Genomic DNA, 21,300 nt, shown 5'->3' with positions numbered 1-21,300 from the left:
CTTCTGAGGGCAGCCCTGGTGATGGCGTGGTAACCCCACAACGCCTGGCTCCTGGGAGGTCTTCAGCGAGCACTTGTTTAGTTGGTTTTCTTGCTGGAGAAGATGAGGAGGAGACTGGTCCTCAACGGGCAGGTGCGCGCCTTCCCTGGCTCGGGGCGCGGTTCCCTGGCTGAGCTGGGGACAGCTGGGGATGTAGTTAGGGTGTAGTAGGTAGGTGTAGTTAGGATGTGGTGCTCCTGCTCTAAAAGCAGGACTCAGTCCCTTTGTAGCCTCTTTATTTAAGCAATAAACTGATGGCAAGTCACCTGTCCACGAAACGAAATCAAAAGTGTACAGTGAGCAAGCTCAAGGTCATAATGGTGAGAACTCAGTCGGGCAGCTTCTGGGGTCCCAGAGTATTAATTCGTGTCTTCCAGCCTCAGTGTCCTCACCCCCTGATGGAGAGTGGATTATAATAGCCTCTGAAAGTACGTACAGTTTGAGGTGCAGGGTTTGAATTCACACCACGAAACCACGTCAAGGAGGCTCCAGGTTTCGCTGCTGAGCCTTTCAGCTCCAGCTCCTCCTGGGAGGAACGACTGGGTTTTGAGGCAAAGCCATGGTCCAGTCTCTGGCAAATCACTGCGCTCCCTTGAGCTGAGGTTTTCTCAGCTTTGAAGTGAGGCTGAGAGAGGCTCCCGGGCCCACTTTTACTCTGGAAGTTTCTAATGAAAGTCGGGTGAGATAACTTAGGGGGAAGCACTTTATCAACCTTCTAAAAGTGAGGGGCTCTGCTTGGGTTAATGTGAGGGATAATGGGCAGGTTTCAGAGGCGGGACAAGGCGGAAGAAATACTTTTTCATTAGCTTGCTGGTCGTTCACACAGGCGTGGATGGAACCCAGTTGGCAAACTGTTGTCTTCTACTTATTTTTTTTTAATTAGCAGTTTTACTTTATTTATTTATTTGGCTTCATCTGGCTTAATTGCAGCACCAAGGGCCTTCACGGTGGGATTCAGGCTTTTCTCTACTTGCAGTGCTCGGCCTTAGTTGCCCCCGCGACATGTGGGATCTTAGTTCCCTGACCAGGAATCAAACCCACGTCCCATGCATTGCAAGGTGGATTCTTAACCCCTGGACCACCGGGGAAGTCCCGTGTTCTTACCCTCTTTCTTCCACGTGGGAGAACTGCCCTGAGAACACAGAGTGGATGGATTTCTGCTGATTGTTGTCATCTGCCCGCTTGGTGGGCATCCCAGGTGGCTCAGTGGTAAAGAATCTGCCTGCACTGTAGATGTGGGTTTGATCCCTGGGTCGGGAAGATCCCTGGAGAAGGAAATGGTAGCCCACGCCAGTCTTCTTGCCTGGAGACTCCCATGGACAGAGGAGCCTGGCGGGCTGCAGTCCACGGGGTCACAAAGGAGTCGGACACCACTGAGCGGCTGGACAGCAGCGGTAAAGCCCTCTTGGTGCTGAAGCGGGGCCCCTCTGGGCCTGTCTGCCCCTGCCTCCCTGCTCCTGGGGTAGGAAACTGTGAGCGTGTTGAAATCGTGGAAGATCAGAGGCCAGTTCCTCTCCAGGGTGGACATCAGATCTCACGGGAAGCCGCAGACCCAGCTCTGTCTCTAAGGCGGGGCATCCTCGGAGCCCGTGAGAAGCCAGGCAGGAGAGCCCAGCCCGGCGACCAGCGCGTCTCAGGGCCGCTCCCGGGATGTCTGTGCCTGACCTGTGCTAAGAAATGGTGTCCTGAGTGGCTCTGGGACACTTTGGTGTCATGACACTAGCTGGACGCCTAGAATTTGGTTGCTCAACCCGACCACCCCCTTCCGTGGGAACATCCTGGCCCCCGTGCTCAGCGTGTGACCGAGGGGTTTCTGGGGGCTTCTTCCAGGCCACACCGCGCCCCGCCTAGGTGCGGACTCCATGCAGTGGCCTTCTGGGCGCCCCCTCCAGGCCCGGCTCCTCCAGGCGGGACGCCCCGTGTGACTGTGGAGGGCCGGGAGAGGAGGTGGCTGGGCATATTCAGGCGGCAGTGGAGGGGTTTCCGGAGCCAGCCTCACCCCTGCCGTCTCTGCCAGCTGCCAGTAAACTGCCACCCTCCTTCCGTTTTAGCCAGGTGACACTGGGTTTCATCAACCTTGCACAAGAGTCCCGGTGATGCCGGTGGGGGCTGTGGGGCCAGGTGGACGGGGCAAGGCCAGGATGGGGGCTGGAGCCTAAGTCAGGCTGTCAGGGTTCAGGGGGCAGAGGGCAGAAGGCACGGAGGCTCTCGAGACCTCCCACCCCTCCATCACTGGTGACTGGGGATTTCCAGTTTCCTGTTGAAAAAGCTCCAAGTTTGTTTCGAAATGGGAGCCAAGAAGAGCGTCTGTGTGTCCAGGAACACTAACGCCTGCTGGGAGCGTCTCTCTCTGTCTGTCTTTGAGATCTCGGGGCTGGCTGCTGCTCCCCTCTTGCCGTGGGCCCTCTGCCACCCAGGGCCTGTCCACCCACCCCTGCCCCGATCTCTGACACCCAGAGGGGCAGAAGGACATGAGGGGGGCCCAGGGTGGGGAGTCAGGCACCCTAAATCCACACTCTGCCCCGCAGTCTCTTCACCAGTAAACCTGAGCTAAATTAGGGCTGGAGAGACGTCCCAGGAAGACTCCAGGGCCTGGCTCAAGGTCTGTTACAGACCTTGAAAGGCCCCTGTGCAAGGCTGTTCAGTCCCTCAGTCATGCCCAACTCTTTGCGACCCCATGTCCTGCAGCCTGCCAGGCTCCTCTGTCCACGGGATTCCCTGAGCACAAATACTGGAGTGGGTTGCCATGCCCTCCCCCCAGGGGATCTTTCTGACCCAAGGATCAAACCCTCGTCTCCTGTGTTGGCAGGTGGGTTCCTTACCACCAAGCCGCTTTCTACTGAAAGACAAGGGTTTTCTTTCTGATCCTGGTATTTTCAGAAGCGGCAGTGCCGTTTGTGCTGGGACCAGTCGAGGTGTGTTTTTTTCTGGAAGCCAGGTGTACCAGACACTCCTTCTGTGACTCAGCTCACTGCCGGGAATCCTTTTCCTTGTGTTATTAAAACATAATAAATACACGGAGCTGATGACACTCTGTTTCGGCCCTAAGGTCAGATCGCTTGCAGAGAGTCTGGGCCATCTCACAGGCATCGTTGGATGGGGAAGGAACTTCTGAGTCATTCAGTCCGGTTCCAGCAGTAATCCTGGGCTACTCACCACCCATGGGCAGACACTGGCCTGTGGTGGGAGAAGAAAAGACCAAGTCAGTCGTTTTTGATAGATTTTTGTCCCGTCAGAGCTTTCTGCATTAACCCACCTAACAGAGGCCATTTCCTAACGTGCCTGTCCTGACAGCAATTCTGCCTAAAACAAACAAAAAACTAGCAATTACTAATCTTCACACCAGGGGACTTCCCTGGTGGCCCAGGGGTTAAGAATCCGCCTGCCAACACAGGGGATGCAGGTTTGATTCCTGGTCTGGGAAGACCCCACGTGCTGGGGGGAAGTCGGCGCAGGCCCCACAAGCCCTGAGCCTGCCCCTGAGCCCGCAATCAGCAGCAAGGGAGGCGGGCACGATGGGGGTCCTGAGCACTGCAGCTAGAGAGGAGCCCACACAGCTACGAAGGCCCGACGCGGCCATAAACAGACACGCAAAAGTGTTGTTGCTGCTGCTGCTGCTGAGTCGCTTCAGTCGTGTCCGACTCTGTGCAACCCCATAGACGGCAGCCCACCAGGCTCCCCCGTCCCTGGGATTCTCCAGGCAAGAACACTGGGGTGTGTTGCCATTTCCTTCTCCAATGCATGAAAGTGAAAATGAAAGGGAAGTCGCTCAGTCGTGTCCGACTCTTAGTGACCCCATGGACTGCAGCCCACCAGGGTCCTCCGTCCAAGGGGTTTTCCAGGCAAGAGTACTGGAGTGGGGTGCCATTTCCTTCTCCAATGCATGAAAGTGAAAAGTGAAAGTGAAGTTGCTCAGTCGTGTCCAACTCAATGACCCCATAGACTGCAGCCTACCAGGCTCCTCCGTCCATGGGATTTTCCAGGCAAGAGTACTGGAGTAAAAATGTTGTTAGGGGGAATGTATTTGAAACAGTAGTAGTAGGTTGTGGCTATAGAGAGTTCAGCCTGAGAGCTGCCTCCTTCCAGTACGTGTGTGATTAACAAGTTCCCTCCTCTCCTGACTGTGCACTCAAGTCCCCACAACATCATTCAGTTCCCCCGGCATCTCTACGGGTGACCCAGGTTCGCGGGAGAAAGGCCCAGAGAGGCTGCCTTCAGGCCGAGTGGAGAAGGAAGAAGCGGAGGCCACCTCCCTCCAGTCTCCACCTCACAGCCTCGCGTCTCCGTCTAAACTCCTCGGGGTCACCGGACCCCGGTGACCTGATTGTACGCATCCATTTACTCTCTAACAGATTCAACATGTGAGTGCTGGGACTATGGAAGGCAGTGGGAGAGCTTCCAAGCTAAGCTTTTGGCAGGACAAATGCACTCTAAAAATGCAACTGAAATACTCGTACACGTGATGTGAAAGAGCTGGTACTTTATGTCAAATGGCAAATGTGATAGTGACGGGCAGGCTCGGCCCGACGCCACCTCCTAGGGGCCGTCTCTCACTCAGAATTGATCCTCCCCCCGTACACTCGGCCGGGCTGGTTCAGCACCTTCGGTACCACAGCCCTTCTTGTGGTCTGTTCTGCAGTTTAGCTGGATTACGAGGACCTGAAGAAGGGACCAAAACTAGAAGCAAGTGGGTCTTGGCCTTCCAGGAGCTGACCCTCTCAGTCAGTCAGTTCAGTTCAGTCGCTCAGTCGTGTCCGACTCTTTGCGACCCCATGAATTGCAGCATGCCAGGCCTCCCTGTCCATCACCAACTCCCAGAGTTTACTCAGACTCAGGTCCATCGAGTCAGTGATGCCATCCAGCCCTCTACTAGCAGCTTAAAGACGGGGTCCCCGGTGATGGTTCAGAGAAGGATCCTCTCAGTGTTTGTGGAAGCACGGAGGTCAAGGGCAGAGGTGAGAACGTCCTGTGTGCAGAGAAGACTCCGGGGGGGTGGGGGTGGTGAGGGGGGAGGCGTGTGGATAGGGTGCGTGGGTAAGTGAGGTCAGGGCATGAACGGCCCTTCCTCCGCGGAGGAGGGTTTCTCACCCGGGCGCCTCTGACACCAAAGGGCCTGCGTGCTGGGCGTGGGGCCACCCTGTGCGCTGCAGGACGTTCCCGCCTCCAGGCCTCCACCCGCTTGAGGCCCTGGTGCCTCCCCCTGGCCCAAGTCGTGGCAGCGCTGAACCTCAGATGTCGTCACACGTCCCCTGCAGCTGGGGGCACAGGCCTGACGGAGAATACAGGCAAACACACAGACACACGGGTATGAGGAGGCAGGTGTGCGTGACTGAGGACAGACAAAGGCGAGGAGCAGCTGGCACCCTTGGCTGCTTGTGTCCAAGGCCTCAAAGCACGACAGAGGAGGGCAATGTCCCCCCGAGTGTCCTCGTCCCTGGAGGCGCAGACCCGCGAGGGCCCACCGTCTGGTCACCCCTCCAGAGCCCAGGCCTCTCATGGCCTGTCTCCCGCTAGGCTCGCCTGCAGAGCCCCAGTGCCACCAAGGTGTGATGGCTGACCTCTGCTAACAGCCAGCGGCACCTGAGGGCTGTTCCTCCTGGAGAAAGCATTTTATTTTAAAGTGCACCTGGTTTTTTCACGTAGCAGATGTAGCTTAGCCGGAGACTCTCAGCGTGACTCTCAGAGGGTCTGCCAGCAGAGGAGCCGGGACCCCCAGGACAAGCTGCAGGCAAGCAGATTCCTCCTTGGCTCAGCCCAGCCTGCTTCAGGTGCGCTCCGGGTCTGAAGGACAGCGGTTTAAGAATCGGCTAAGGTTTTTCCCTTTGCCAGTAGAGAAGGGAAACGTGCCTTGTCGCTCTGTGTCAGAAACTCCAAGCACCACGCTCTTCCTGGGCCCCCTGCCCACCCCGGAAAATCCAGGCCTGCACCAGCTCCGCTCAGCTCGTGACCCTGAACCCGAACTCGAACCTCCCCTCTCCTCCCCCATCCCGGGCCAACCATGCACTCCGCTGCTGGCCTCACCAGCGGCACTTTAAAGATTCCCCACAAAGCTTCCAAGCCAAGACGCACTTGCAGCAGCGAAGCACCCAGCCTCTGGGGAGTAAGCCCCATGCGTCTGCCACTGTTCCGCCTGGTAACTCAGGAGGATGGGGGCACTTTATTCTGTGTGGGAGGGAGCAGAAGAGGAACAGATTTGTCGAACATGTAGAAGCAGAGGTAAAGGGAGATATGAAAGCAACAAGGAAATTGTTGCCAGGCAACATGCCTGGTTGTCAAAGAGACAGAGCCGTGTCAGTAACAACCCACGAGTCATCTTCAGTAACAGCCCGTAAATCCCTGAGCTGGAAAATGCCTGTGTCAGGAGGGGTAATGGCAAACAGTTCTCCAAAGAACCAAAGCATGGAGCTCCCCGCTCCGATCCGTAAATACGGATCTTGCTGTAAGCAAAGAAGGCTGACCAGGAGCTTTATTCATTGTTGTAACAAAGCTGGTTGATCTGCTCAGAAAGAGAAGTTTCCTGTGTAACTGGTCGCAGAGCTGCTCACACCCAGAGTCTTTCTCAACACCCAGGAGAGAAGAGCCGGCCAGAGAGACAGAAGCCAAATGCTCTATTTGAGGGATATATTTATTCTTTATTTGACTGCCGTGCAGCTGGTTTACGATGTGCTAATTTCTGCTGTGCAGCAGTGTGACCCGGGCACACACACGTATGCACACATGCACACACGTATCACACACGTATCACACGTATCACACGCATGCACACACGTGCACACACATGCACACACGTATCACACACACGTGCACAGCTGTTCACACCCCTTCCCATTCCGGTTTATCACGGGGTGCTGAGTGAAGGTCCCCCTGCCCCCCAGTAGGGCCGTGTCCTCGTTCGGGGAGCACTCTATCCCCGTAGGAGCACACAGCCAGCACAGGCCTTCCGTCCTCAAGGCTGGTGCTTCCTCCACGAGGCGAGATGTCCTTCAGCAGGCTTAGCACGGGCTCCACACACGACGTGCTGTGCGTATGTTAGCCACTCACTGGTTTCCTTGGTGGCTCAACGGTAAAGAGGGAATTTCCAGCAATGCGGGAAAGCCGGGTTTGATCCCTGGATCAGGCGGATCCCTGGATCAGGCGGATCCCTGGAGAAGGAAATGGCAGCACACTCCGGTGTTCTTGCCCAGAGAATCCCATGGACAGAGGAGCCCAGCGGGCTACAGTCCACGGGGTCACAAAGGGCTGGACACGGCTGAGCGACTAACAGTACACACAGGACCTATACATACCCACAAAATGTACGATTAAGTAAACTCAGAGTACACGGGGAGGACTCCTCTAGGTCTGTAGGAAGTAGAGGAGAGGAACCCTGGCAGGGCTGTGGTATTCAGGAGGCTGAGAAATCACTCTTTCTTGCTTCGAGCGTTGAGTACATGGGTGAGCTCCCTTCGTGGAGCATGTTTGAGCTATCCTCTTTACAGGTGTAGAAGGTACCGTATAAACACTGGTTAATGCCTCAAAAATGGCGTTTATCAAAATACAGACATTTTTTTACGTGTTTACGAGCTTTGTGAAGTTAAATAAAGGTGATCCCTAGTTAGGAAAATTGATGGCTGCAATGATGGAATGAGGCACGCGTCATCCGAAAGCAGCAGAGAGAACAGAGCGTACCGTGTGGACAGCCAGCCGTCCCGGAATCCCCGGACCCCGCCCCGGGGACGCCACCGTCGCCGCGCCCTCCCCTCAGCGTTCATGCTCTGCCCTGCCGACTCCTTGCCGGTGACTGTCTCCTCAGCGGAGATTACTGTCCACTTGAGTTAAGTCACTTGTGGAGTAAACATATTTTAATTAAAAATGCCCACAATGATGAAAATCATCCATTTTCGAAAATTAGTTCAGCGAGCAACAGCAGCAAGTAGTGCAGGACAGAAAATGCGGTGAGAAATCGATGAGTTTAAAAGCCACGGATGGGAATTCCGTGGCACCCAGTGGTTAGGGCCCCACACCCCCGCTGCAGGGGCACGGCTTCATCCCTGGTAGGTCCCACGAGCCTGGAGGGCTGCCAAGAGATTCCAGCAAAGTCCTTACCTTTTAATATAGTGAGGTCATAGGAGAGCAATTGAAAATTTTAAGCATCTGCTGTTCTGCCTTGATAAACAGCTAGGTTTACTTTAAAATGGGAAAGTTTTTATGCAAATTCCTGAATATTTTTTACCAATTTTTACCCAGTTTCCTAATGTATCAAACTTTGCACAGAACACTGAATTTGCAATGCGTTTATTCTTTGAAAACTGACTTTTTAAAATATTGTGCAATAATAAAACATCGCCACTTCTAATTTACAAGAGACTTTTATGTATCTGCTGAGGCAAAGATCTTACTCTCAGGATTTGTTGTAACAGACATTTGCAAAACACAGGAAGGGCTCGTGTAAGAACTTCAGGAAAACCTCTTTGAGGAACTGTCTCTTGCTGTGCAGGCTGGGCTGTTCACAGTCTCTCCCGTGAGCTGGAGAATCACCTTTGCTCCTCGACTCCTGTGAGACCTCACCTGTTGGCAGAGGCTGGTTTCTTCATTCCGCAGGGTTCTGCCATACCCTGTAGGCGGGGCTGCGGTCACACAAGCCACCAACTGTTTTTTCAGGTCGGAAAGTATCCGGTGTTGCAATTCTGTGCATGTAATTCGAACCCCAAGAAGTTAGATGAAGAAATGCGTTTCCACTTTATAACCTGTACGTGTCTCGGAGCCATCCACCTTCCGAGGTCAAAGTAGAAGAGATCCTTCAGGAGTCCCGGGAGGCTCTTAGACTGGCTGACGCATCCTCTGGCATCCGTGTGTGCAGAGGTCTCGGCTCTTGGCAGTGACCTTGGAGGGGCTGGGCACTGGAGACGTGCCTTGGAAACGTGATAACTCGGCAGGTCCTGCCGCAGGGCTGTCCACCCACTCTTCCCAGGCAATCCCAGGTTATATGATGCCTTCTCAAACGTGAGCGTATTTGAGATTGTAAGTTATTGAAGATTTCCTTTAAACTGGCCGAGGTTCACAGCTGAGCGAGAAAACACAGGATTAATAGTGAAGGGCAAGCATCTCTTCCAAAAGCTTTTGAGTGTGCTCAAATCCCCCTGGGCGGTTCTTGGGGATGCATCAGGAGGAGGTTTACTCCAAGGACCCAGGCAGCTTCCTTCCTCCCATCTGCAGCCTGAAGACCACGCCAGGCACCTTAAAGTACAAACATCGCATGTGGAGCACCATGCTTGGCCTCATGTGGGATTTGGAGAATCTGGGAACTGATGTATCTGTTTGAAATCATGTTGAATGTCAGCTCTTTAAACATGACAGGGCTAGACAGGGCTTCCCAGGTGGCTCAGCAGGAAAGAATCTGCCTGCAATACAGGAGACATGGGCTCGATCCCTGGGTTGGGAAGATCCCTTGGAGGAGGAAATGGCAACCCACTCCAGTATTCTTGCCTGAGAAATCCCATGGACAGAAGAACCTGGCGGGCCTACGGTCCATGGGGTTGCAAGAGTCGGTCACCACTTGGCGACTAAACCACCAACCACCACGGCCCAGACTCCTTTTCCCCCTTCTTTTCCTCTGAAGTGTCTTCTTACTGACTTCTCTGGGTTTGTTATCTTCCCCTTTTGCATTTTCCCATCCTTTTGTCTTTCTGGATTACATTTTCCTTTCTGAAAGAAGCTGTGGATAATTTTTCCTGATCTGACAAGTCATAGTTTCTCTCTCTTGCCATCTGTGATGGCTAATAAATCTCACCTGTTTAGTACGTCATTCTTAACTGTGTTTTTGAGCTCTAGAATGTCTATCTCATTTTTGAGACTGATTTGAGCTGCCAGTCATCCGCCGAGACGTTTAACCTTGTCTTTTCTCACGTTGATCGGAGGCGACAGGGTTGTTCTGTGAACTGTGCGCAATGGTTCTAACAGCAGGAGCCTTGGGACCTGTGCTTCTATCATCTGTGTCTCTGTCTCCTGGCTTTAGTTGAGGTTGTCATGGCTCAGGAGGGTGTCTTCAGGACAGACTAGGTGTCACCCATCCAGTTACCTTTGATCGCATGCTGGATGTTGTCTAAGAAAAGCTGCTTATAAAAAATCATTGGAAGTTTATGGGTAATCTTTCTGCCTCTGGGTTGTAGCAAACCAGGATGAATGTAACCCAATTCTAGGGCCTGGAATTTTCCAGGCTGTCTGACGACTTCAGCAGGCTGCATTCTGCGATGGTTCACTCATGCCTTAGGGTGTCAGGAGGTTGAATGGGGCCCTCACTCTTGATGAGTCCAAACTCAGGCCCCCTAGCGTAGCACAGTGCCAACCCCCCCCCCCCCGTCACGCCTCATAGATCTCTTCTGGGTTGGGAGATGCCCCAGTCCCTGCTGAGTCTTGGGCCCAGTGTTTCTCCTTGATCAAGTCAGCCTTCCCCCGAGGGGCTGCCATGTATTTTTCCAGTTTTCCAGTTGGTCTCCAGGTTATCTCACTCCTCATTAGGAGAGGTGGACGTTCTCCACATCAGATAGGAGCTGGGGGCTCCCCAGGAGGCCCAGGGGTGGGGACTCCACACTCTCACTGCCAGCACCACAAGGGCGCCAGCTCCATCCCTGCTCGCTACGCTATGGGCAGCAAGCCAAAACCAGAGCCAAGTCTAGCCCCTGCTCTCGGATTTCCTAGTTGTTCTGACTTCAGCAGCTGGTGGTAGTCCAGGGGCCTGTTCCCCAGACACAAAAAGGGAGGATTTGAGCAGAGCTGCTTGGGCCCACGTCACTCGATCCACACGACCTACTCGAAATCGCTGAGTAGATGTGGGACTGAGGGGCAAACAGGAACAGACAACTGCAGCTTTCCTCCTGGTCCCTGTAGCCAAGAGGACTTGTATGGCAGGTGCTAGGAAGGATCTCAAGAAGGGAGGAGAAACGCCCGCCAACACGAGTTTTGCTGGAATTCTGTGGGTGTGCTGTGCAGTCACTCTGTATCAGCCAGATGTAAGCACAAGTCAGGCCAAGAACCCCCTTCTGCAGTCTTGGCTTGCCCGAGATCAGGGAGAAACAAGAAGAGGACTGAGGTCAGTCTGGTTTGCATGATCTTAGGAAACTTTATTAATCAACCGACCAGCTTCACGAGAGCGAGAAGATGCAGCCTTTCAAGGCACATTCCAAGAACACTGACAAAGGTTGACATTCATCAAATAGCACCCTGCCACCCGTCGTCCCCCACAGCCTTGCACGAAGCTGTCCTGTTACCATAGAAACGGGTGCCAGATGACCGACCTCAAGAGCCTCCACCGGAAAGCGTGGGAGAAGGCAGTTAGCGGCGAGGTCCTGTCATTTCTTGGCTTCTTTCCTGATGAGACGCCTACTGCTTGGTTCCCTGTGCCCCTCATAACGCGCATTCAGAGGAGCAAGGGAGAACAGACAAGGAGGGTGCGGGTTACCGCCAGGTCGGAGGGCTGGACACAGGGTCAGAGACCTCACCAAGGCAAGCCTGTCTCATAACCCTGACCCTCAACGGGGGCGCTCGCCTGTATTTCAACTGAGTATCTGCTGAAGCCTCCCCTCAGCTATCAGGACATCTCTCTATTGCGGCTTCCAAAAGTCTATCTCTAAAAACAGATGGCGGCGTGACCCACTGTCCCCCACAGCTCTCAGGAAAGTATAGCAACTTCCTAGACTGCTACCTTGTCGAGGATCTACACATCTGATTCTTCTTTCTTTTTCTAACTCAATGCATTCAAGAGAAATCACGGGATTTTTTTCAGTATAAAAAACGAAGAAGAGATACCCATGCCAGGTTAATGGGTGTGAACAGCCAAGAGAGCTGAGCTTACAAAGGAGATTAAAGATTCATTATCAAATAGTACTTTATGGGTAAAGATAGATGAGAATGGTCACCATCTAAAGGGCAGGCAAAGAGCTGTAGGCTTGACCTCGCGTTAACATCTCTAGCTTCTATGGGGAGGAAAGCCTGCCTAGAAACAGGATGTGCGAGGAGGGCTTGTGCCGGATGAAGAAGATGAAGGGGTGGTCGGCAACGAACTCCTCCTCCGGCATCAGCATAGCGAACTGGGCGATGGCCCCCGTGGCAGCCGCCGCCTCCGTGCCCTCCTCGTTCACGTCCACGACAGACTTGTGGACCACCTTGGATATGAAGAGGTCGCTGGCCCCTGACATGCCGGACAGGTCCGCCTTGCTGCTGAAGAGATCCCGTGCACCCAGGCGGGCCAGGGGCTCGCTGAGGTCATAACTCTCCTCCAGCTTGAACCTGGGCAGCTGGACCCTGACCTCAAGGAGGTCCAGGTTCTCGGGTTGGGTCCACTCCCGCAGCTTCTCCAGAGTCAGCTGTTGCTCAATCTGGAATAGAAGGGGTGAAAAGAAGAGCTGAACCATTTTATGGAAGTCAGTCAGTAAGGCGTTGTTCAGATGAACAGACCATCCTATCCACTGCTTGCTGGTTTCCTTCATGTTTGCACCAAAACAGGTTCCACTTGGGGATTTCACGCCTTTCTGGCTGCTGGTGATAATAAACAGAACCGTGTTCCCAGGCACCAAGGTCCCCGTATGGAGACGGGGCCCAGGAACCACCGGCCCCCACCCAGGACTGACTGAGCCTCTGCCAGCTGGACCACCCGCCATCACGGGTGTTACTTCCCCGACTGGCTGAGTGACACGGGGTAATTTTTAAAGCTTTCTTCTATGTCTTCTGTTTATCTGAGTCCCAGTGGTCACTGTGGTTATCTGTAAACCTCACACAGCTGAAGTTGTCCTCATAGACATAGCTCATGAAGCTGAAGCTCCAATACTTAGGCCATCTGATGCAAAGAGCCAACTTATTGGAAGAGACCCTGATGCTGGGAAGATTGAGGGCGGAAGGAGAAGGGGATGACAGAGGACGAGATGGTTGGATGGCATCACCAACTCGACAGACATGAGTTTGAGCAAACTCCGGGAGATAGTGAAGGCCAGGGAAGCGTGGTGTGCTGCGGTCCACGGGGTTGCAAAGAGTCGGACACGACTTACTGACTGAACAAGAAGAACACTGGTCAAACCAGAAACAGACCTAGTTCCTCGTCTGAAGTGGGGAACAGTAGCACATGCTGGGAGCCCTGCCGAGACGCCGGCGCACAGCGCGAGCTGTGTGAGCCTAGCTCCTGCGGCCGCCCTGCTACTGCTGCTCCCCGGGACAGAGCCTCACCGCGCTGCCCTGCTGATGCTGCTCATCCCGGACTTTCTATGTTACAGTCAGGAAGGGGCAACCATGGAAATACAGCTGAAAGCAGGAACACCCAGGTTCTAACGCATGCTGTAGCTGCAGGTGGCTAGTATCAGAGCTGCTCAATAGGGAGTTTAGTTAGGAGGGGAAGGGCAAGGCCCACAACAGGACAGACACACGGAAGAAAAACCACCCTCTTCACACTCCTGCCTCTTCCACACATACACACACACACACACACACACACACACAGATGCTCACACACGTGCACACGCACACACACACAGATGCTCACACATGTGCACGCGTGCACACACACAGAGATGCTCACACACGTGCTCACGCACGCACACACACAGATGCTCACACATGTGCACACACACACACAGATGCTCACACACGTGCGCGCGCGCACACACACACCGTCCGTGCACCACGCAGGGAGCGGGGCCGCACCTTCTTCAGCCCCGTGGCCTCGTCCTGGATGTCGTCCGGCAGCAGGATGACCATGCTGAGGTCCTTGCCCTCGTAGGGCAGCTCCAGCACCCGGCACTTAAGGTCCTTGATGTAGCCGAAGGGAAACTTCTTCTTCTGATACATCATCTTCACCGTTTTTGTTTCTTTCTGAACAATCAGACCACAGAGTACCCATCATTAGCCGCGTGGCTTCGGAGCACAGAGTCATCTAGACAGTCATCCGCCCTCACCTTATTCAGTCTGAAAGGCGCATCCTTGGTGGCCTCCACCATGAACTTCTCCTGCCAGCTCCCTTTGAAATAGATGGCGTTCACCAGCACCAGCCTCGTCAAGCTGTCAACCATACCTGAGGCCAACAGCTCCGGAATTTTCCCTAGAAAGACAAACTTAGCTTTTGAAAAACCCACCTACCAGAATTCCAAATTTGAACGGACTTTGATGAGCACTGGGCTTCCCTCACAGCTCAGCTGGTAAAGAATCTGCCTGCAATGCAGGAGACTGGGGTCCTCGTTCCCGACCCACGGAGAAGGAAATGGCAACCCGCTCCAGTACGCTTGGCTGGAAAATCCCATGGACAGGGGAGCCTGGTGGGCAGCAGTCCATGGGGTCGCGAAGAGTTGGGCACGACTGAATGACTATCACACTTGATTAGCACTGAAATGCAATTCAAATGCTTCCTTCTACCCAAAGTCCTGTCACGTGGCACTAAGTTAGCTAAGGCCCCCGGGGTGCCCCCACTGTGAGTAAATCAGCTCCGAGGGACTCCCTGGTGGTTGGGTGGCTAGGAATCTGCTTCCCAATGCAGGTGATGCAGATTCCATCCCTGGGTGGGGAACTAAGATCCCACAAGTCTCGGGCCAGCTAAGCCCACACACCACACCCGGGGTGCGCGCGCCACAATTAAGACGCCCTCACGCCCTCAACCCGAGGGCGGATCAGGGGAAACACAAACTACCCCGAGGGGCGATGCTTCGAAACAAGTTGTTGGGTTAAAGGGCTAAAAACAGGAAAAATCTCCTTTTCTGGGATGTATGATAATCAGTGGGCCTCATGTGGAGACAGGCCATTCTTTATCAGGAAAGGAAAAATTTCTTAACCAAAGTGTTTCTAGTCACTAAGAAAGAAATCGCTTCTTCAGATCATCCAAGTGGTCGCCTAACTCCCACAGGGAAGCCTTTAACAGACGTCTAAGAGGTAGGACAGCTCCTCCACGGACACACGGCCCCACCCGTGGTGCGTGTGGCTGTGACGGCCGCTGTGGGTGTGGAAGGCACAGGTGTGCTGTGGGTGCCTTGACCGTTCCGTGACCACAACAGAGACAGGAACCAGAGACACAGCCGGACCCTTAGACGAGGTGCTGGCAAAAAGCACTGCTGGCCACAGCGGCCTGCAGACACTGGATCTCGAGGCTCCGTCCGTTTATTCTCCAGTCAGTGTGAGTTCCAGCTTTTAAGCGCAGTTTGGGGAACTTACAGGGAAGAAGCTTTTAGCATCTTCAGTTAAAACATGTTTACATTTCCACTTGGAGAGATTCCTGTGTTTGAAAGCTGTCCGGCCCTGGGCAGTGAAGGTGGACCCCAGGGTCAGGCCGAGAGGCGAGGGAAGGGGAGGGTCCCCTGCAGGGGGAGAGGGGGGCGGAGGGCAGGTTCGCTCACCTCCTGTCTGCCCTTTGACCCACTCGTTTATGCTCCTCCTCGCCTCCTCGGAGGCCCGCAGAAAGTCCACGCTGGCCAGCTCAGCACTGTACGTTTTCTGCACTGAAGCTAAGAACTCCTGTTTAAGAAAAGAAAAAGGAGGTGTCGTGAGGAGCTCCTTCTCTAAAATCCTTAAAAGCAACAGAAATGGTCCCCAAAGGCATATTTCATGGTAACAACACAAATTCTAGCTCTCCAACTGTGTTTTACTCTGGTGAAAAGCACAGAACACTGAGCTGGCGGCCTCAGCCTCTCTTAAGCGTGCAGGCCAGAGGTTTTGGTGTTGCGCAGAAATCGCCAGTTCTCTTCTATTCTCCGACTAGCATTCGCATAAACAAGCAGATGCTGATTGAACTTGGAAGTGAATGACAGGATTCACCCTTGATCTTCAGTAGAGCAGCCGGGGTTGATCTTTTCACTGTGGAGATGAGGAAACGAAACCACATCCGCCAAGGCGAACACTGTTGGTTATGTTTTCATTCTGGATTATTTTTCTGAATGTTCGTAAAAATTAAAACTGGTTTGTGTGACTCGATTGTGCTGGGCGAAAAATCTGCATTGTCTTTCGAGTTTGAGAACACGAAGAGCAAAGCACTCACAGGGAGGAAATTGTAGCTTTTCTCTCCGAATAACCTGTTGGCGAGTTTCAGAGTGTAGGGAGCACCATGCTTGTTGATATCAGCATTCAGACTCTGAAATCCTGAATGAATCTCAACTCCTTCGAAATGGAGAACCTAAAATAAAGGAAATATTATTTCTATAACCATGGATTTTGAAATTATAAGCTGGTTCCTTGGAATTTGCTTCCATCAAATTAATATGTTTTAGTACTAATTATTGATCAGCAAATCCAAAATGTATTAGCTTCGTGAAACATAGTAAGTATATTGAAAGCTGCCCTTTTGCATCATTTTTTTATATAATTACAGCTGCACAAATATGAGTGGTTAATAAACTAAACCTGTATTCAAGTCTGCTTCCCCCGATCATAAATGGTATGTTCATAAGTATATTTGTACAAATAGAATTTTCCTGAAAGTTCTCAGAAATAAACAGTGGGTAAAAGAATCATCAGCTATGTGAGAACACAAAGGTAGTCGAGACTAAGAGGTTTTTCAATTGCCTTGCCAGCGTCAGTCACCCACTTGCTTAAAAACAATTTCATTAAACTTAACATTGGGCTAAAGTTTAATTCTCCACATATCAGTTACACCAAGAGTCACTTTATGGTTTTATGAGGCCTGGGCTGGTTCCTTCTTTTAGGGCACAAAGAACAAAGCTCTACCGTGTACAAAGGCCAGTCTCTGCCTGACATGTGGAGTGTGTGTGTGGGCGCTGTGACCCATCTCTTCAGTGGAAACGGGGGGAAGAACTTAGGACTGCTCTTCACTGAGGTTATAAAGTTCCTGGAATACCTCAAAACAGAAGCTCAGATTACCTTGCAGGGGCAACTAACAGTTACTACTACCAGGGGATTTTTCTTTCTTTTTTTTTTTTTAAAGTAGATTTTTGAAAACTTCCAAATGCTTCCGTATCTACAGTGATGAAAAACGTCGGTTTTCCATCAAGTGCAAACAGAAGGTGTGCAGCTGCAACAGGCTGCTGAACTGGAATCCAGGCTGGACCTTCCCTGGCTCCAGGTGCAGCATGACCTGTGAGCCGGACCCTAGAAAGACCCTCGCGGACGCCCTTCCTTTCAAGGAAAGCCAGAGTTCCCCACTGAGAATAAAGCGGGCCCAGCACACGGGTGCCCTCCACACCCCCCAAGGACAGGCAGAGTCTCCGCATCGCCTCCCCGTCTCCCTGAAGGGCCCTCCTGCTCACACAGGACACGCCTGGGCCAGGCCCAGGAGCACAGGGCACTGTGGTGGCCCCTGGACCTCTCCACTAGGCGCCATCATGCTCACAAGGAAAGAAACCCCGCGGGCGCTGCAGGAGGGAGGAGCCGGCATCACAGGGAAAGCAGCCAGTCCTGGGGGAGGAGGTGCCTGTGAGAGCCAGCGGGGCGATGCTGGGGCAGAAGCAGCAGGCGGCAGGGGCGGCCAGTCTTCTCACCGCTCTGTCCTCAGCCTGGGAGAGACACTGGTCACAAAGGCAGGTTTCCCAGGGCGAGGCTGATCCATTGCACTCCGGACGTGCTGACCCCTGTGATTTCCCCAAATGTGGGAGACTCCACTGGGCTTCCCCAGTAGCTCAGCTGGTAAAGAATCTGCCTGCAATGCAGGAGACCTGGATTCGATCCCTGGGTCAGGAAGATCTCCTGGAGGAGGAAATGGCAACCCACTCCAGTATTCTTGCCTGGAGAATCCCCATGGACAGAGGAGCCTGGTGGGCTACAGCCCATGGGGTCAGAGTCAGACACGACTGAGTGACTGACACTCCACACTTCACACTTGCTCAGCCCAACAAAAAGCACTGTCTCATGCATGCATGCATGCGAGGTTGCTTCAGTCCTGTCTGACTCTTTGCGACTCTGTGGGCTGCAGGCAAGAATACTGGAGTGAGCTGCCGTTTCCTCCTCCAGGGGATCTTCCCGACGCAAGGGCTGAATCTGAGGCTCTCACACCTCCTGCAGGCGGGTTCCTTACCAGTAGAGCCACCCCGTCGCAGCTGCTCAGTGGAGACTGGCTCATGAATTGACAGCCTGCATCCAAGCGGATTTTCCCTGGGGCTTTTTCTGAAAGTCTGGCCTCCTGAAGTGTAACGTATAACATGACACACAGCACTGAGCACTGAGACGCAGTTCTACAAACGCACTGTGCGCGCGTGCCTGCTAAGTCGCTTCAGTCGTGTCCGACTCTTTGCGACCCCCTGGCCTGAAGCCCCCCCAGGCTCCTCTGTCCATGGGATTCTCCAGGCAAGGATACTGGAGTGGGTTCCCATGCCCTCCTCCAGGGGGACCGTCCAGGCCCAGGGACTGAAACCAAGTCTGCCTGAGTCTCCTGCGTTCCAGGCGGATTCTTGGCCACTGAGCCATCTGGGGAAGCCCACAGATGCACTGCAAGAGCTCAAAGGCACAGCCTTTGGTCCAGGCTGGGCAGGGTTCAGCCGGGAAAGCAGACAATTCTGGCTAGTTTCTGCTGACCTTGGAAAGCTGTGCCGCGGTGTCGCCTCTGGCCCCCAGAAAGACCATGGCCAGCGCTGACGAGATGCTGAAGGGGGAGAGGAAGATGTTTCCGGCAGGATTGTGCTCGGCCAGGGTGCGGAACAGGTCCACGGCGAAGCGGGTGTTCGCTGCGCTCAGCTGCTCCATGGTGAGGCTGCAACGCAGAGCAGAGCCTGAGCCGCCCTCGGCCGCATGAGCAAATCAGCAAGGCCACCCCGGTCTCCTCTCAGCTTGGGCCACCCCCCTGACGTTCGCTGGAACTTCTACTTTCTCCCGCTCTTTCTAGGGGGGCCAGAACCCGCGCGCATAGATGTGTGGCCCAGGGAGGTTGGCCAGGGACCCAGCACTGACAAGGGGTCCAAGTCTCCCATAGAAACTCGGAGCGACCTGCCAAGCAATGAAGCAGCTTCCAGCAAGGAGGCAGGATGACCCTCGTTTTGGGGGCCACTGTCCGATGTCTGGAGAGGTCTTGTCCCCATTCTTGCAGGATATGAGAGCTCGGAAACCCAACATAGGCCCCGAGGCAGGTCGAGCGGCTGGACAGGGCGACGGTGACCGGAAACCCTGTCCCTCCCGCGGGCAGCGGGGTCTGCAGGTGCAGCAGCTGGCCCTTGCCCATCAGCCGGCCCCCGGCCCCGCCCGGCCTCCCGCTCAGCCCCACACTCGGGGGAGGAAGGGGCTCCATCGGCCGGCGGCTGCCCCGCATGCGAGTCACAGCTGAATTATTACTGTCGCTGAGAAATCGCCTCCCGAGCCTCCAGCCGCAGAAAAGAGGAAGGAGGAGCGGCTGGCCTGGGCCGGACCGCGCAGGCAGCTCCGGAGGAGGGGGAGAAGGGCTGGGTTCCGCCTCAGGCCGGCCTAGCGACGGAGCGACCCGGGGCACGGCGGGGCGGGGTGACCGCCGCACGGAGACTCCGCGGGGCGCGGGCCAAGGGGCTGGGTGGCCACCGGACAAGGAGTTTCCGCGGGGCGCACGGCGGGCCGGGGTGACCGCCCGACATGGGGGCCCGCGGGGTGCGGGGCAGGGGGCGGGGTGGCCGCCGGACAAGGAGTTTCCGCGGGGCGCACGGCGGGCCGGGGTGACCGCCCGACATGGGGGCCCGCGGGGTGCGGGGCAGGGGGCGGGGTGGCCGCCGGACACGGGGATTCCGAGGGGCCACGGCCCCGCGCGGCGCGGGCGACCCGAGCCTGTCCCGCCCGCCCAGCTCCCTGCCGGGCCTTACCCGCTGCTCGGCTGCCTGGGCGGGGCGGGGTCTGCGACAGGCGGGCGCGGCCCTTATAGCGGCGGGAGGGGGCGGCGCGGGCGGCGCGGGCGGGACGCCCCGCCCCCTGACTCACCTCCCGGGAGCCGGAGCAGGGCGGTGCCTCCGGCGGGAGCCGCGTGCCCGCAGCGCCCTCCTGGGGATCAGCGCCCCGGAGTTCCCAGCAAACTCAGGTCTCTGTCAAGGGCCTGTCATCTCTGTCAAGATGACCTGTTTCTTACTAAGGTGTGAATGACTGAGATGCCGATGCATCACCTCTCAGAGGCCAAACCAGCCTCTTTGAGGTCTCATCTGTACACTCCAGCCTCTCAGGTTATGGGGCGTGGGAGTGGCGCTGGTGGTGGTGAGGAGGGGCCCTCGGGGTGAGCGGAAATAGAATCAGTTCCAAGCAACATCGCCCAGGTCCCCGGCTCAGGTGTCCAGTGAATTCAGCCCCAAGACTCCCCTGGCAAGTGACAACCCCACCAGGCTGGGTCAACTCACGTAACTGCTCACACACCATGAGAATGCCCATTTGTGTGAATAAAGGGTTTCTTACGCATTACGCAACACTGAAGTGTACGCTGGCCAGTTTCCCCCTATTCGTACTGTTGCTGCTGCTGCTGCTGAGTCGCTTCAGTCGTGTCCGACTCTGTGCGACCCCAGAGACGGCAGCCCACCAGGATCCCCCGTTCCTGGGATTCTCCAGGCAAGAACACTGGAGTGGGTTGCCATTTCCTTCTCCAGTGCATGAAAGTGAAAAGTGAAAGGGAAGTCACTCAGTCGTGTCCGACTCTTCGAGACCCCATGGACCGCAGCCTACCAGGCTCCTCTGTCCATGGGATTTTCTAGGCAAGAGTATGGAGTGGGGTGCCATCGCCTTCTCCAATACGTACTGTTAGAGTGACTATGAGTGAAGAATAAAAGCAGGAGCTCTTTCTGTAAGTTCTTTTCGGTTTTTCCCACTTTGAATGCCTGGCTGTGCAATTTCACCAAAACTGATACTTGGGATGGACAGAGAGGCCTGGCATGCTGCAGTTCATGGGCTCGCAAAGAGTCGGACATGACTGAGCAACTGAACTGAACTGATACTTGAGAGTATGTAATAAATCTGCATCTTGAAACTTCCCCCTTGCTGTTTTACAAATCTCAACATAAAAAGGGAACAAAGGAAAAATCTTATTTTTAAAGTAGTATAAATAATGCAACAGTAATGAGTTTGTTTTGTTGTTTTTACTCTGTGAATTTGTTTATGAGGCAAAAGAAACCCCAGTATTAAGAGACAAAAAATATTTTTCATTATTTAACCAAAACAATAAGACTTTAATAATTAAGATTGAAGAATGTTTCATAGCCCATTGGAATAAAGAAACTGGCATATATTGAAAGTCAGTCATAGTTAAAAACCAGTGGTTCATTAAAATCAGTAACCTCTCCACTATCTCTCACAGAACGGAGGACCCCTCATCAGCTTCTAGCAAGAGGTCTTTGTGGGGAAGGAGGTCAAGAGTAAGAGGTGGTGCTGAAAAGC

At 54.3% G+C, this 21,300-nt stretch overlaps 1 protein-coding gene across 2 annotated transcripts; it reads right to left on the bottom strand.

The window, feature by feature from the left end:
* Positions 1-11,117: 11,117 nt before the first annotated feature.
* SERPINB1 (serpin family B member 1) lies at positions 11,118-19,902 on the bottom strand. 2 transcript variants are annotated; one of them, XM_069563872.1, is made up of 7 exons: positions 19,752-19,902; positions 18,508-18,682; positions 16,022-16,156; positions 15,384-15,501; positions 13,959-14,101; positions 13,708-13,875; positions 11,118-12,392 (listed from the first exon to the last, which is right to left on the bottom strand). In XM_069563872.1, the coding sequence occupies exons 2-7, from the start codon at positions 18,673-18,675 to the stop codon at positions 11,991-11,993; spliced, it is 1,134 nt and encodes a 377-aa protein (XP_069419973.1). In that variant the 5' UTR covers positions 18,676-18,682; positions 19,752-19,902; the 3' UTR covers positions 11,118-11,990. The 2 variants fall into 2 exon arrangements, with proteins under 2 accessions (XP_069419973.1, XP_069419971.1); XM_069563870.1 differs by lacking the exon at positions 19,752-19,902 and adding an exon at positions 18,916-19,488.
* Positions 19,903-21,300: the final 1,398 nt, after the last annotated feature.

The sequence above is a fragment of the Ovis canadensis genome, chromosome 20, assembly GCF_042477335.2.
Source record: "Ovis canadensis isolate MfBH-ARS-UI-01 breed Bighorn chromosome 20, ARS-UI_OviCan_v2, whole genome shotgun sequence".
Classification (NCBI taxonomy): Eukaryota; Metazoa; Chordata; class Mammalia; order Artiodactyla; family Bovidae; genus Ovis; species Ovis canadensis.
The sequence above is the reverse complement of the archived record's forward strand: the minus strand, read 5'-3'. Positions and strand labels throughout refer to the sequence as shown.

What these genes read in the sequence shown, in the direction of transcription:
- SERPINB1 (XM_069563870.1), bottom strand. Translation starts at nt 19,007, where the DNA reads ATGGGGACAAGACCTCTCCAGACATCGGACAGTGGCCCCCAAAACGAG. An exon ending in CCGCGGCACAGCTTTCCAAG is followed by an intron (nt 16,157 to 18,507) that starts GTCAGCAGAAAC and finishes CCTTTATTTTAG; the next exon opens with GTTCTCCATTTCGAAGGAGT. An exon ending in GGTCAAAGGGCAGACAGGAG is followed by an intron (nt 14,102 to 15,383) that starts GTGAGCGAACCT and finishes TTGTCTTTCTAG; the next exon opens with GGAAAATTCCGGAGCTGTTG.